This window comes from Salvelinus alpinus, unplaced genomic scaffold, assembly GCF_045679555.1.
Source record: "Salvelinus alpinus unplaced genomic scaffold, SLU_Salpinus.1 scaffold_40, whole genome shotgun sequence".
Classification (NCBI taxonomy): Eukaryota; Metazoa; Chordata; class Actinopteri; order Salmoniformes; family Salmonidae; genus Salvelinus; species Salvelinus alpinus.
This window is the reverse complement of record NW_027255981.1, coordinates 3,119,946-3,137,091: the sequence shown is the minus strand read 5'-3', so window position 1 is coordinate 3,137,091 and position 17,146 is coordinate 3,119,946. Positions and strand designations below refer to the sequence as shown.

The following is a 17,146-nucleotide window of genomic DNA, read 5'->3' as shown; positions in this document are numbered from 1 at the left end:
TCGTACCTCAGCCAGCATTGTAAATGGTTAGGAAATAATGTCATGTTTTACTCGTACCTCAGCCAGCATTGTGAATGGTTAGGAAATAATATGTCATGTTTTACTCGTACCTCAGCCAGCATTGTGAATGGTTCGGAAATAATATGTAATGTTTTACTTGTACCTCAGCCAGCATTGTGAATGGTTAGGAAATAATATGTCATGTTTTACTCGTACCTCAGCCAGCATTGTAAATGGTTAGGAAATAATGTCATGTTTTACTCGTACCTCAGCCAGCATTGTGAATGGTTAGGAAATAATATGTCATGTTTTACTCGTACCTCAGCCAGCATTGTGAATGGTTCGGAAATAATATGTAATGTTTTACTTGTACCTCAGCCAGCATTGTGAATGGTGTCTGAGGCGGATACAGACCAGGGCAGTAAATCTAATACTTAGGTGTTTTTAGTCATGCGTGAAAGGTCTGTGTTGGTTCTGTGGTTATAAGTTACATCTCTGGCCATGCTGGCAGGGTCTGAATCAAACCAAATGTCCACCTGGTACACTGGCAAGGTCTGAATCAAACCCAATGTCCAGTGGGATTGATCTGTTTGATCCATTTGTTTGTTTCAGTTTTCAGTAGTTGAATCCTTTGAAGTGTTGTTGATTTCAACAAATTTCAATTTTCAACAAATGCACTGGGTTGGTTGAAAAGTGATTCTAAACGTACATATCATGCACTATATTGACATAGTGGAAGAATTTATATATATATATATATATATATATATATAAAAGTTTTTATTACATACAATTCCATTCCTACAAAACAAAACCATCAATATTCCAAACAAACTCAAATATAGGCATTTTTAAATTCAAAACAAAACAAAAACCCAATAACAAAAAACTCAGGGGAGCATCTTCCCTCCCCTTCATGCCTACAAACTACATCTCTAAAGCCCTACCTTCCCCTATTTCCCGTCCCTAATCTATCCCCTTAAATCAACCAAATTAACCCCAGCCCTAAACCTCCCTTCCATCTCTCCCGGGCAGCATGCTGCCCCCACTTCCTCTCCTCCCTCCCCCTCAAATGTCCCCTACCCTCCACACTATCCCCTCCACCCCCCAATCTCTCCCTGTCTTTACCATGTCCTGCCTGGCTTCCCACAGCCCCTGTTTAAAGAGGCTTATGAGAAGTCAGAGCAGAAACCTGTCCCTGACCGTCCCACTCGCTCTCCCTACACCTCTCTCTACCCTAGCCCAAGTTAAAACAAAATTCCCTTTCACCCACCTAACAACAGCCGTGCCCATACTACTCCGGCAAAGGCACAGTCCCAAAAGGTGTCTCCTCCACGCCACAAGATGGTCTTGGACAGGTGGGGGATCGCGCCAAGCTATGCCTGTACATGATGAAACGTACCGGGAAGCACTTGTGAAAAATCTGCACTTTCTTGTGCTGCACGAGGCTAGGATGTGGCCGTAGGTCATACAACGCCTGCAAAACGGGGGCTGATGTGCATAAAACAATGTCCCCCTGTCAGCCCTCAGGGAGAACATAGCTGGAGGATGAAGGTAGCCACCCAGTCCCTTTGGGTCCTCCCTGAGGAGGGCCTGGAAGTCTCTCCTCCCGTTCCAAAAACCCAGGGAGTCCTTGAGGTGGCTTGCTGAGGAGATGTCATCCATGTATCTCCCCAGAAAGGCCCTCACCTCCTCGTTCTTGACGTACGGGTTATAAATGTTCACAGTTACAATCCTGAAATTGTTTTTTGCCAAGCTGGTTACCTCATAGTGGCACATCGGCCTCGCACCTCCCACTTCTCTCACCTTTTTCAGGATCTCGTCGTGTTTTTCTTCTGTGTGTAAAGCCACGTCATAACATCCCTCCAACGGGTAACCTAGGAGGCAAAACACATCCTTCCCTGTCAGTTTAAGGATCCACATTAAGATAGTCCTTCCAAAAGTTTCACGTCCGAATGGCTCCATCTCCTTGTCCTTCCACACAAAGCGAACCGTATTCACCAGCCCGATCCCAGGGACCGACCTATTTGAAGAATTTTGCTCCATCTCCACTCCTGCTCTCTTCCAAAAAAGGAAAAACTGAAAAGAAAAGCAAAAACGGCTGAGAATCGTTACCCCAAAAAAACTTTACTACCCTTCGGCCTTCGACTTTCAGCTAAGAGGTTACGGTACCTCAGTACCCAACTTGAACTTAGCCACACAGGAGAGAAGCCTAATCAGTGTGACAAGAGATACTCTCGTTCAAGTGGTCTGATTAAACATCAGAAAATACATGCAGGAGATCCACAGAGTGTGGAATGATCTCCAACACCAGACCTATATACATCATCAATGATCTTCAACACTCTGTGTATGTGACATTTTATTTGTCACATACACATGTTTAGCAGATGTTATTGCGGGTGTAGCAAAATGCTTGTGTTTCTAGCTCCAACAGTCCAATAATATCTAACAAGTAATATCTAATAATACACACAATCTAAAGGAATGGAATTAAGAATATATAAATATTTGGACGAGTGATGTCAGAGCGGCATAGACAGATACAGTAGAATAGAATACAGTATATACATATGAGATGAGTAATACATAGACTAAGATACAGTAGAATAGGATAGAATACAGTATATACATATGAGATGAGTAATACATAGACTAAGATACTGTAGAATAGAATACATTATATACATATGAGATGAGTAATACATAGACTAAGATACAGTAGAATATGATAGAATACATTATATACATATGAGATGAGTAATACATAGACTAAGATACAGTAGAATAGGATAGAATACAGTATATACATATGAGATGAGTAATACATAGACTAAGATACAGTAGAATAGGATAGAATACAGTATATACCAGAGGTGGGACCAAGTCAATGTTTTACAAGTAAGTCTCAAGTCTTAGCACTCAAGTTCCAAGTCAAGACAAGCTATGTAGGCTTGTACACAATCGCCCAACACACACACACACACACACACACACCCTCTCTGTGTGTGGTTACAGTAGGCTAACGTATGTCAATGGTTTTACGAACAGCAGTAACATCAGGCAGGATTTAGGCTACCAACTGCCTAGCCAGTTGTAGCTCAATCTTGGGTGCAATGTTCACGTTCCCGCACTGACTGACTGTGTGGAGGCTCATTGATTTAATGTTACGTTAGCCTACATGCTATACTAGCAACAACAAAAAATGTATATAGCTATCGACTATATTAGCCACGACTTACCGTTCTTTGTGCAGCTTCAAATGTCGAACAAAGTTGGAAGTTGTTGCTCCTCCATCTGTAATTTTCTTCCCAGATGTTTTGCAAGTTGCAATCCGTTTTTTGTTGATACAGCGTAGTCTTTATATCCGAAAATAACAATTACTTAATTACATCAAGTGTTTAAATGGTAAAACGTTTGAGTTAGTTACATCAAGCGTTCCAATGGTAAAATGTTTGAGTTCATTTTGTCCTGACACGGTCACTTTGCTTGCTGTTTATTGCCACGTTGGGATGCAACCTTTTTTCCAATATCCTTTTTTATCATTTTACCCCCTTTTTTTCTCCCCAATTTCGATCTTGTATCATCTTTGCAACTCCCCAAAGGGCTGGGGAGGCAAAGGTCAAGTCATACGTCCTCTGAAACATGACCCGCCAAACCGAGCTTCTTCACACCCGCCCGCTTAACCCTGAAGCAAGCCGCACCAATATGTCGGAGGAAACACCGTTCACCTGACGACCGAGGTCAGCCTGCAGGCGCCACAAGGAGTCGCTAGAGCGCGATGGGCCAAGTAAAGCCCCCCCCGGACAAACCCTCCCCATAACCCAGACGACGCTTGGCCAATTGTGTGCCGCCCTATGGGACTCCCGATCACAGCAGGTTGTGGTACAGTCCGGGATCGAACCCGGGTGTGTAGTGACACCTCTAGCACTGCGATGCAGTACCTTAGACTGCTGCACCACTCGGGTCTATAGTGACACCTCTAACACTGTGATACAGTACCTTAGACTACTGCACCACTCGGGTCTATAGTGACACCTCTAACACTGCGATACAGTACCTTAGATTGCTGCACCACTCGGGTCTATAGTGACGCCTGTAACACTGCGATACAGTACCTTAGATCGCTGTGCCACTCAGGCATAACCTTTTTTTAACCAATTCTGATGGTTGTTAAAAGTGGAACTTTGACATTATTACCGTTATATCAACACACTCAACACTCCCAACACCCCCAACTATCAATCTCTTTGGCACCGTAGACATCTAGTGACCAAACATTCCATGTGACCAAACATTCCTGAGAATGAGTCTCAAATAGTCACCTGTCCCTTTTAATAGCCGGGCAATGGCACACATAGAAAATACATTTGACTATTTGAGACTCATTGCACCCAAAAATGTCCATAATATCTGCATTAATAGTGGAATGATCGTGTTTCACAATATTCCTAAACAAAAAACTATATTCTCAATCTTCTATTGTGTTGTTGACTGAACGTTTGTTTATGTGTAACTCTGTGTTGTTGTTTTTGTCGCACTGCTTTGCTTTATCTTGGCCAGGTCGCAGTTGTAAATGAGAACTTGTTCTCAACTGATCGACCTGGTTAAATAAAGGAGAAATAAATACAACATAATAATACATAAAAATGTAGGAGCAGTATAGACCTAGTCTGTTCATTATATACATATACATGATGTATTGTTACACCATGTAGGAGCAGTATAGACCTAGTCTGTTCATTATATACATCTACATGATGTATTGTTACACCGTGTAGGAGCAGTATAGACCTAGTCTGTTCATTATATACATCTACATGATGTATTGTTACACCACGTAGGAGCAGTATAGACCTAGTCGGTTCATTATATACATCTACATGATGTATTGTTACACCATGTAGGAGCAGTATGGACCTAGTCTGTTCATTATATACATCTACATGATGTATTGATTCAACAAAAATAAAGGGAAATTATATTATTTTATACTAATACAATTGCTCAGAGGAAGAGATTTAGTTTAACATGTAATTCTCAAAAGGTAGGGGTCTGAATTATTGCCACCCATGTTTTCAATACTCCAGCAACCTCCCCTTGGGAGGATAACAACACTGAAATGTTTTATGAGATTAAAGAACACATTGGGTGGGATCTCAGACCATTCCTCCATACAGAATCTCTCCAGGTCCTTGATTTATTTTGTCTGCGCTTATGGACTGCCCTGTTCAGATCAAACCACAGGTTTTCAATTGAGTTCAAGTCTGACGACTGAGATGGCCATTGAAAATGTTGATTTTGTGCCCAATTAACCATTTATTTGTGGATGTTGATGTGTCTTGCTGGAAGATCCACTTATGGCCAGGTTTCAGCCTCCTAGCAGAGAGGTAAACAGGTTTTGGGCTAAAATATCCTGGTAGTGGGTAAAGTTTATTTATTTCATACAGTAATTTTTGCTCATCTTTATCAAGGGTATCAATAACTAGGTGCTTATTTTGATATCTAGTTATTTGACTGAATCAGGAATACAGATGTGGAGTAGATGTAGAGTTTGTTTTAAATTCTCATAAAAAAACTGAACTAATCAAACAACACTTGTTGCTCTTTGTACGTGTTGATATAATATTCTTATTTAATGGAGAAGAAAAAAACGTTTCCCTAAACTGCTTTATAATATTATAATTCATTGAAGGAAAAAAAAAAGTTTTCCCTCCTCAACTGCGTTTACTCCCTCCAGACAGCAGATGGCGATATGTGTCTTCCAGGTGATGTTTGTAGTGTGACGTATAATCTAGTGGACGGAACGCTTCTTCAACAACTGTAGCCACCTTGGTAGCTCGCTAGCCAACAAAGTCGGAACAGTCAAGTTCTATAGACAATTTCGTGGTTTATTTGCCACTATGATTTAAACATACTTAAACATACTTATGTGGAAACAACTAGCTACCCCATTTAATTTAATATTTACGTTGTAAGTCAGCTAGCTGGCAGGTTAAGTTAGCACGAGTCTAGTCGCTAATGCTAACTAGCTATTATCCCCGACCATGAGTTCACTAAGCTACTCTCCTCTGGAAGAAGAGGCTGTCTGCTGGACGGAGAAAGAAGCTCTGGTGAAAGAGGAGGAGGAAGAGGAGACTGTTACAATACAAAAACAAGTAGAGGGTGAGGCTGTTACCGTGAAAGAAGAAGAGAAAGACGTTACAGAGAAAGACGCCTTCAGAGTGAAAGAGGAGGAGGGTGTTACAGTGGAAGAAAAGGAGGAAGATGCAGTTTTTGGAATGAAGGATGAAGAGGGGGAGATTACTGTCACATTAGAGGAGGACGAAGAAGAGAAGACTGGAGAACTGATTAACACCAGTAAATACAGTGAGTACTATCTTATAAAACAGGGACATTGATCTGATTAACACCAGTAAATACAGTGAGTACTATCTTATAAAACAGGGACATTGATCTGATTAACACCAGTAAATACAGTGAGTACTATCTTATAAACCATGGACATTGATCTGATTAACACCAGTAAATACAGTGAGTACTATATTAACAGGGGCACAAACGCTGCAGTTGTGGAACTAATGTGTGATTTTTAAAAGGGCATTCTACACTTGAATATGTTTTTGTAGTCGGAATTGTTCATGACGTCCTCCAGTGATTAAAAAAAAAAACTTTTCCTGTTGAAAAGTGATATATAAATACAGTAAAGTATAATTACACTAAAGGGAAACAAATAAATGTGTTGAACAAAATAGTGTTTTTTTAGACAATTGCAAACTAGAAGGAGTGAGTGATGTCATAGTAAGGCATTCAAGGAGTTGGCTTGATTGGAAGTCGTGATGTCATCCAATAGGCGACTGATCTTCATGTGAATATTCATTATTCTTTTAAAAATCCTTCCTGTTCTGTCAAGTTGGTTGTTGATCATTGCTAGAAATCCATTTTCAAGTCTTGCCATAGACTTTCAAGACAATTTCAGTCCAAACTGTAATTTGGCCAGACAAGAACATTCAATGTCATCTTGGTAAGCTCCTCCAGTGTTGATTTGGCCTTGTGGTTTAGGTTATTGTCATGTTAGTACAGTTTTTTGTATTCAGGTCTCTGAAATGCACTCTACCTACGTAACATTTAGTTTCCTTATATTACGCTGGGAAAACAGTTTTCATGGGCACAGATCCTAAATAATTTCAGAGTTTGCTAAATCCAATGGGTCTAACTGAGAGTCACCTTAACTTTATTGACAACACCCAAATGGATACTGTCATTAACACGGTTCTTCAATAATTACACATCATTCTTAATACGGAAGCTGTTTAGTTACAGTCACATGTTCAACTATCATCAGCTGATCCAGGAAATCATTTTCGGAATGACGGTCACATGACAAACTTAATCACATGCAACAACAACCAAAGTGCTTCTTCATTCATTACTCTGGTAAAGACAGTTATGCTGTGCTCCACGTTGGATCCAACATCCCTAACAAATTTATGTTTATAATGTTATTGTCTGCTTGATTTACAGTAGGGTCTCGTTTGTCTGTTTGCACAGCGATACTTTGCTCATAATGTGTAGAGAAGTGTTCCTTGGTGGATAGGCTATTGTACAACACACAGAGCTATTTTCCTATATTTGTTGTTAGGTGAAGTTATGGGTCCTACAGTAGGTCTATGTTGTTGTTAGGTGACGTTATGGGTTCTACAGTAGGTCTATGTTGTTGTTAGGTGAAGTTATGGGTCCTACAGTAGGTCTATGTTATTGTTAGGTGAAGTTATGGGTCCTACAGTAGGTCTATGTTGTTGTTATGGGTCCTAGAGTACACTATGTATGTCATGCAACAACAACCAAAGTGCTTCTTCATTCATTACAGGTATATTTGTTGTTAGGTGAAGTTATGCGCCAATTTGGCAAACAGTGTACAAACCCTCATTGTCAGGCTGATGGAAAAGCTAGACAAAGAGCATTTTACTGGTTGAAGTGTTTTTTAAATACAAAGCGCTTGATTTGCGACAATAACACAAACATATTAACTTCTTTGAGGTACCCCCCCCTTCTTCTCAATTTCCACCTAAAGACATACCCTAATCTAACTGCCTGTAGCTCAGCCCCAGAAGCAAGGATATGCATATTCGTGGTATCATTTGAAAGGAAACACTCTGAATTGTTTGGAAATGTGAATTGAATGTAGGAGAATATAACGCAATAGATCTGGTAGAAGAAAATACAAGGAAATGAACATACGTTTTCTGTTTTTTATTGTTGCTGCATCTTTCAAATGACCAAGAACAGCCAAACATACAGATAGGATGCTGTGGATGATTTGAATGAAGAACATAAGATGGCAACAATAGCTGAGCAAAGTTTTAGACAGATAACTTCAAAAATGAGCAAGCTACTTGACATTGAGCATGAAGTCACCCAGGTTTCCCACACAAATGTACCCAAGTGACCGAATTGGTACAGTGATACATTTTGAAGGAAAGAACTATATACAAAATACATAAATGCTTTTCTAACACACACCCCCCCCCAAAAAAAAATATATATATATATGAAAAAAATATATAAAATACATAAATAATAAACAAACAAATAACAAGGGTAACTATTTACACATTTTCTATTTACAGTATTGTGAAGACCCTCAGTCCTCTACACAATATTGTGCTGCTGGTGCCATGGCCCATAGCAGTCTCTGTCTGCTGTAAAGCAGAGGCTTACTGAACAGGTGGTGCAGGTGATGGGGCATTTCCTGTGACAAAGGGCACAACGACGTCTCCCTACGGTGCCCTTTTTGCCCTGAGGCACATTCAGGCCTGCAGAGATGATTCTGGGCAGGTGAACACCACTGGTTGGAGCAGAATGTGCTGCAGTGGACTTGCTGTAGCTAGCAAGCTCCTGGATGAGCAGCTCCCTGAAGGCTAGCTGTGAGATGGGGGGCTGTCTCTATCAATTTCCTCTAATTTGGGTTAAATCTGTATACCTAGACTTTGTTTTAGATTTTCCTGATTTATTCGCCATAATTTAAATATATTAACTTGTTGAAAATGCTATTGAATATATACTGCTATGCGTAACACTCGTGGCTCCGTCAAGTAGGATTTGCAATGGCGAATGAACCTCTTTTACGCCAGAGTTTACGACATAGGCTGGTCTTCAAACGTATAACCATTACATATTGCCGTTTACCTCAGCTCATTGGCTATCTTCCAAGCTAGATTTCAAGATGATCAGTGGTCATTGGGACAAAATACAGTCAATCAACGATAGACCGGTCCTATCATTGGTGCGCAATGAGGTCATTGATTGGTGTCTTCAAATCGGTTTGTTTCGGTCAATACGCCCCGGGAAAAGAACCATCATGTATGGTTGTGTTAGTAACAACCAGAGGATTGCAATGAAACCAGCCATGACTGGATAAACGTTTGTTTAGTGTGTGTAATTACCACAAACGCTTCGTCCAAAGTTGAATGAGACAGAAATCACGACGCAACCGGTTTACAAATGTTTCGTGTTAGGCTATAAAAATTGATTTTATCAAACAAAACGAACATTCACTGTGTAGTTAGGACACTTGGCATTGCCACCAGAGGAAGATCTTCAATGGTAAGCGATTTATTTTATTGTTATTTCTGACTTTCGTGACGCTAATGCTTGGTTGGAAAATGCTAGTAATACTTGTGTGCATGTGGGGCGCCGTCCTCAGAAAATCGCATGTTTGCTTTTGCAGTAAACCTTTTTGAAATCTGACACAGCGGCTGGATTAATAAGACGTTCATCTTTTAAATGATGTAAGATACATGTATTTACAAGAATGTTTAATACAACGAATGGTGTATTTAAAATGTTAGCTCTCTGCAGTTTCACCGGATGTTGGCCTGGTGGGACGTTAGCGTCTCACCTACCCTAGAGAAGTTAAGCAGGACATTCAAACGAGCCTTACAATTATAATCCAAAGTAGTGTGAAATGTACTCATAAGCAAGCTGGAAATGGAGGTTACTCCCCTGAGTTTCCCCCCATTCAGAATACATTGTGAATAACTAAAATCTTTGCTCACCATTTAAGATATAGTACATCCATAACTAGTGGTTTCCTCATTAGCAGGGAGGAGTTTCTACAACTATATTGCATGTGCATGGCCCTCGTGCCGCAATTTTAGCAAACACAGAAAGTGGCCTATATTGGAGACCAAAAGTTGTCTGGTACACTGCTTAGTGTTTCAACAACATGAATAACTTATTTCTAGTCTACAATCATCGATGTTACTACTAATGTGAAAACAAGACAGAATATGACTATTCTTGCTCATTTTAAGACAAATGTCAAATAATCATTACATTCATTACAGACGTCAGTTGTTGTACAACTTCATTTCTAGCCTACAATCATCGATGTTACTACTAAAATATGACTATTCTTGCTCATTTTAAGACAATTGTAACATTCATTACAGCCTGGTTTTCATAGCTGATTTTGAAAAGGCTTTTGATAAAGTACGACTGGAGTTTATATATAAATGCCTAGAATATTTCAATTTTGGGGAATCTCTTATAAAATGGGTTAAAATTATGTATAGTAACCCTAGGTGTAAAATAGTAAATAATGGCTACATCTCAGAAAATTTTAAACTATCTAGAGGAGTAAAACAAGGTTGTCCACTATCGGCATATCTATTTATTATTGCCATCGAAATGTTAGCTGTTAAAATTAGATCAAACATTAATATTAATGGATTAGAAATCCGTGGCTTAAAAACTAAGGTGTCATTGTACGCTGATGATTCATGTTTTCTTTTAAAACCACAACTAGAGTCTCTCCAGGGCCTCATAGAGGATCTAGATACCTTTGCTATCCTCTCTGGATTAAAACCAAATTATGATAAATGTTTCATATTACGTATTGGATCACTAAAAAATACACATTTTATATTGCCATGTAGTTTACCAATTAAATGGTCTGACGGAGATGTGGACATACTCGGTATAAAAATCCCAAAAGAAAGAAATGATCTCACTCCAATAAATTTTTATAGAAAGTTGGCAAAAATAGATAAGATCTTGCTACCATGGAAAGGAAAATACCTGTCTATTTGTGGAAAAATCACCCTGATTAACTCTTTAGTCATATCACAGTTTACCTATTTGCTTATGGTTTTGCCTACACCTAGTGACCTGCTTTTTAAATTATATGAACAAAAAATATTCCATTTTATTTGGAACGGCAAGCCAGATAAAATTAAAAGGGCCTATTTATATAACGAATATGAATTCGGAGGGCAGAAATTATTAAATATTAAAGCATTAGACCTCTCACTAAAGGCATCAGTCATACAAAAGTTATACTTAAATCCAAACTGGTTCTCTAGTAAATTGGTACGAATGTCTCATCCTATGTTCAAGAAGGGCCTTTTTCCCTTTATTCAGATTACACCTGCTCACTTTCGGTTGTTTGAAAAGGAAATAATCTCCAAAATATCCTTATTTTTTAAACAAGCCTTAGAAAGTTGGTTGCAATTTCAGTTTAATCCACCTGAAAGGATGGAACAAATAGTACAACAAATATTGTGGTTAAATTCAAATATAGTAATTGATTAAAAAAACTGTATTTATCGAAGAAATGTTTAAAAAAGGTATAATTTTTGTGAATGATATCATAAATAGGACTGGTGGAGTTATGTCACACATGCAGCTAACACAGACATATGGAAATGTCTGCTCTACCCAAAATTACAACCAATTAATTGCAGCATTACCACAAAAATGGAAGAGGCAAGTAGAAGGGGAAACAAGTAAGGAACTTGTATGTCGGCCCTGTATTAAAGAACATAAATGGTTAAAGAAAAGTGTGATAAATAAAAACATATACCAATTTAATTTAAGGACCAAAAAACTGACAGCTGTGCCATATAAATTGCAAAATAGTTGGGAAGAGATTTTCGATGTACCCATTCCATGGCACATGGTTTATGAATTGATACGCAAAACAACGCCGGATTCAAAACTTCGAATTTTTCAATTTAAATTACTGTACAAAATTCTTGCAACTAATAGAATGTTATATATATGGGGTATACAATCTTCCCAGCTCTGCAGATTCTGTTGTGAGGAGGCAGAGTCATTAGATCATTTATTTTGGTATTGTCCATATGTAGCTCGTTTTTGGTCACAGGTCCAGGAATGGCTGAAGAATTGCAACATTTGCCTAGAACTAACGCTACAGATAGCAATACTGGGGGATTTGAAAAGCCATAGTCAATCAATCAATAATATAATAATTATTTTAGCAAAAATGTTTATTTTTAATTTACAATCTGTAGAAGCTATGAGAATAGGAAGGTTCAAATCTTTTGTGAAGCATCACAGAACAGTTGAAAAATATATGGCAAATAAAAATCCGAAATGGATGATGTTGGAAGATAGATGGGAAGGGTTGAGTGGAACTGAAGGGTGGGACTAATAACAAGATAAACAATGTAGGGCATACGGGATCTGTGAAATGTGTATAGGTGCGGAGCTTTTGTGAAATAGCACAGTTACAAGTGGAAATAAAATTGGATGGACAACAGAAATAGAGGAAGGACTAAGAACAAACAAGAGAGAACTATTATAAAGTAGACTGTGTCTGTAAAATGGGTATAAGATGTATAAATTGAAGGTAAAAGCAGAAGTGTTTATTAGTTTACTCCAATTGGGGGAGCGGTGGTAGGGTTGCGGGGAATAATAATAAAGGTATATTCGTTAAAAAAGTATGTATGTCTATATAGGTATGTGTATGTATATATGTGTATATGTATGCATGCGTGTATGGATATATATATTTACCCCAAAAAATATGGGGGATTGGAAATGATGCAGACAATTACATTGGAAGCAACATTCTTTCCGCAATATTAAGCTGATCCACCCACACAAAAAAAAAAAAAAAAAAAAAACATTCATTACAGACGTCAATTGTTGTACAACATCATGCCTACGCTGTTGGCATCACCTTTTACAGTGGATTTCTGCTGGTGTGGGCCTTTAACCATCTGTCTAACTTTGTCATTCACACAGGAGAGAGACGTGACTATCGTGGATCCTCTGGGGAGCCTCAACAACCTCATGATGCTGACAAGGCAGAGAAGAGTCTCTCCACATTAGAACACCTCAAGAAACATCAGCAGAGATCCACAGGGAAGAGAACTCACCGCTGCTCTGACTGTGGGAAGAGATTCACCTCACCAGCAGGCATTAAAATTCATCAGAGAATCCACACAGTAGAGAAACCTTACAGGTGTACTCAATGTGGGAAGAGTTTTGATACATCTAGCCATCTGAAGATACACCAGAGAATACACACAGTAGAGAAACCTTATAGCTGTACTCAATGTGGGAAGAGTTTTGATACATCTAGCCATCTGAAGATACACCAGAGAATACACACAGGAGAGAAGCCTTATAGCTGTAGTCAATGTGGGAAGAGTTTTACTCAGCTAAGCAACCTGATATCACACCAGAGAACACACACGGGAGAGAAACCCTATAGCTGTGATGAATGTGGGAAGAGTTTTACCACATCTAGCAATCTAACTCTTCACCAGAGAACACACACAGGAGAGAGACCTTATAGCTGTGATCAATGCGGGAAGAGTTTTACTCAGCTAAACAACCTGATATCACACCAGAGAACACACACAGGAGAGAAACCCTATAGCTGTACTCAATGTGGGAAGAGTTTTACACATTCATCCAGCCTGATACAACACCAGAGAGCACACACAGGAGAGAAACCTTATAGCTGTGATCAATGTGGGAAGAGTTTTGTTACATCTAGCTATCTAACTGTACACCAGAGAACACACACAGGAGAGAAACCTTATAGCTGTAATCAATGTGGGAAGAGTTTTGTTACATCTAGCTATCTAACTGAACACCAGAGAACACACACAGGAGAGAAACCCTATAGCTGTAATCAATGTGGGAAGAGTTTTACTCAGTCAAACAGCCTGGTACAACACCAGATAACACACACGGGAAAGAAATCTCGTAGCTGTGACCAGAGATACTCTGATAAAAGATCTCTGATCAAATATCAGAAAATACATACATGAAGGAGTTGTTTCATGATATAAATGAATTAATGTCACAATGTAGAATGTTTTAATATTGTAGTGGGAGTATTTTAATGATGTCACAATGTAGAATGTTTTAACATTGTAGTAGGAGTATTTTAATGATGTCACAATGTAGAATGTTTTAACATTGTAGTAGGAATATTTTAATGATGTCACAATGTAGAATGTTTTAACGTTTGCCCCCTGTTCTATTGATTTCAACATGATATGGATATTAGCCTCAGGGGGAAAATCCAGGCTCTGAATTGAAAGAGTACTATTTATGTGATGTAACAAGTCAAAAAGTTTTGTGTTTGGATCTTATTTTGACTGCATGTTTTTCCATTTTGGAGAGGAGTTTTGTTTGGGCTCGTTCCAAGTGGACGAGAGTTCTAGAAGCTAGTGGGGGAAAAATACGTTTTTTTCTTGTTTTTAATTGTTGACAGCCAGTAGACACCATGTTTATATTGGTGAAGGTGACGCATTGTAGTTGATTATAATGTGAAATAAAAATTGTTTTCTGTTGGTTTTAAGCATTCTCTTAAGATGTTAGTCTTTGGTTTTTCCATTTATATTTTGAGGTTTGGATTTTAGCACGTATAGCTCGTTAGCACGTAGGAGGCACTGATTGGTGTCACCTCGTTAGTCAGTATGTGTTACACCTGTGCTGGCTTGTCCATCACGTTAGTGGGAAGGTGTTTCACCTGAGCTGGTCCAGGTTCTATTTAAGAGTGTCTGGCCCAGTGCTCCAGTTGTCTTGATAGATGTGGACAGTCTTATAATACTTTTATTGCATCAAATGGTTGTTTTATGCAACATAATAAAGTGTTCTTAGAACTATTGTGTTTGTTCTACTGAGGATGGGCCTCTGGGAGATAACACTGACAGGAGATTTACAATGTCTTCTGGGTGATAACCTAAAGAGACCGCATTCCAGAGCATGAGTTAATGTTCTATATGGTACCAGGGAGAGATGACCCCAGGGCCAGACCCTGGTCTCTACACAAAGAGTACTGTTTTTACAGCAGATACTGTCTGCTGTGAATTATAAGTATCTTTCATACAAATCTTAACCTTGTGACCCGTTCTATACATCTATTGTTGGTCATGTAGGTTGAAAGGGGTGTATCTTGGCTGTAAAAGACCTTTTGTACTTTTGTATCGGGGCTCTCAACAAATCATCTGGGGGTGATTTGTCGACCAGCCATCATTATCGTAGAGTACTTAATTGATTCACTTTATATGTGTGTGTTGTCTTGACCTGCTCCCTTATTAATAAGTGAATCAAGATTTAGTTTAAGAATAACTCTGACTTGTGTGATAAGTTTGTCTCCTCATTTGATATTAAAGAAATTAACCACATTTGGCGATGGGGATGTGAATTTTCATTTGGTGACGCTCCGGGTAAATGGTACATGAGGGATCCCTCAAACTTGGAATCTCAGGAGACCACACTTTGGGAACGGAGCAGATGGACCCAACTTTGATCTGAGAGGCAGCGAGCCGAGTGGATACCACATCTCAAACATAGTTTTAAAAAATAACAATAAAAAAGTGAGCGAAACAAGCAGAGTTTTTATAAAAGCTTAGTATGCTTTGAGTGTGTATTCCTGTGTGAGGGGTGAGGGGACACCTTGGAGGTGTGAAGAGGGCCGAGCCAGCTATCTATGTGAACTGGATGAAAACTAGAATCTGTGTTTACTAGTTAAGACCATGTATGATATAGTATAAGCTAGTAAGGTGCACCTGTAATTATTCCCAGTATGAGAGGAGTTGCTAGATTTATTAATTAAACATTTTTCCATAAAGTTAGAGTGAAACAAGGTGGCTGATTAGCTGTTGATGTTGAAGCGTCCCGTCAACTAGATTATACGTCAGTGGCAGAATCACCTGAATAACGCACATCGCCATCTGCTGACTGGAGTTGGTATCGCAGTTGAGAAAATACTTTCAGACAAAAGGCTAAATAGCGACTGCCCCTACAAACCAACGACTCTCTTTGAAAACAGGCGATGCGGCATCAGAAACATTTATTATAGTGTAAAAATGTACTACAAAGTGTAGCTAAACAGAATAACTTTGGTCATACCCAGTCAGCAGATGGCGATGTGACGTCAGGTCTCTGTTGTGGCCTCTATTTCGCCCTAAAATAGTCATCCCTAATTGGGTTGTGTATAACTATGTAAATGTCTCTCAGACAAGGTAACCTTTATCCATATACACTCTAAAAAGTCAAGGTTCCTGGAGTATCCTTTAGGGGTTCTTCAAATTGAAACTGTGGGGGAACCCCTAAAAGGTATTCAAAGAACCTTTTGTGGGAACCCCTATAAGTTATTTATAGAACCCCTTATAATGATTCCTCAAAGAACCTTTTGGAGTTCATTTTTTAACTCCCTGTCCACCCTCCCTCCATTATAAAAACATATTTTAATAACAATATTGATAATATTGATTTAAATAATTCATTGTTTATTTAGTGGCACCACAAATGTGAATTAATATTTACAAAACAATTTACCAAACAAAACACATTACAAAATTGCAACATTTCTGCAGACATGTCAGACCATAATAAATAATACATTTACTTTGTATAGTGCTTTTCATGACGTTTAAAATACACTGCTCAAAAAAATAAAGGGAACACTTAAACAACACAATGTAACTCCAAGTCAATCACACTTCTGTGAAATCAAACTGTCCACTTAGGAAGCAACACTGATTGACAATACATTTCACATGCTGTTGTGCAAATGGAATAGACAACAGGTGGAAATTATAGGCAATTAGCAAGACACCCCCAATAAAGGAGTGGTTCTGCAGGTGGTGACCACAGACCACTTCTCAGTTCCTATGCTTCCTGGCTGATGTTTTGGTCACTTTTGAATGCTGGCGGTGCTTTCACTCTAGTGGTAGCATGAGACGGAGTCTACAACCCACACAAGTGGCTCAGGTAGTGCAGCTCATCCAGGATGGCACATCAATGCAAGCTGTGGCAAGAAGGTTTGCTGTGTCTGTCAGCGTAGTGTCCAGAGCATGGAGGCGCTACCAGG

General features: G+C 39.0%; 2 protein-coding genes across 3 annotated transcripts in view; one reads left to right on the top strand and one right to left on the bottom strand.

The window, feature by feature from the left end:
- Window positions 1-17,146, bottom strand: part of LOC139567014 (zinc finger protein 180-like) — a 740,647-nt gene that overhangs the window by 39,285 nt on the left and 684,216 nt on the right. The gene's annotated exons all lie outside the window — the stretch shown is intronic.
- LOC139567006 (zinc finger protein 180-like) overlaps window positions 5,814-17,146 on the top strand; it is a 497,856-nt gene continuing 486,523 nt past the window's right edge. The window contains exons 1-2 of one of the 2 annotated variants that reach the window (XM_071388424.1): window positions 5,814-6,369; window positions 13,054-14,626. In XM_071388424.1, coding sequence (XP_071244525.1) covers window positions 6,048-6,369; window positions 13,054-14,090 — 1,359 coding nt within the window. In that variant the 5' untranslated portion in view covers window positions 5,814-6,047 and the 3' untranslated portion in view covers window positions 14,091-14,626. Of the gene's footprint in view, window positions 6,370-13,053; window positions 14,627-17,146 lie in introns of those variants that run through there. The other variant, XM_071388425.1, reaches the window with a different exon arrangement.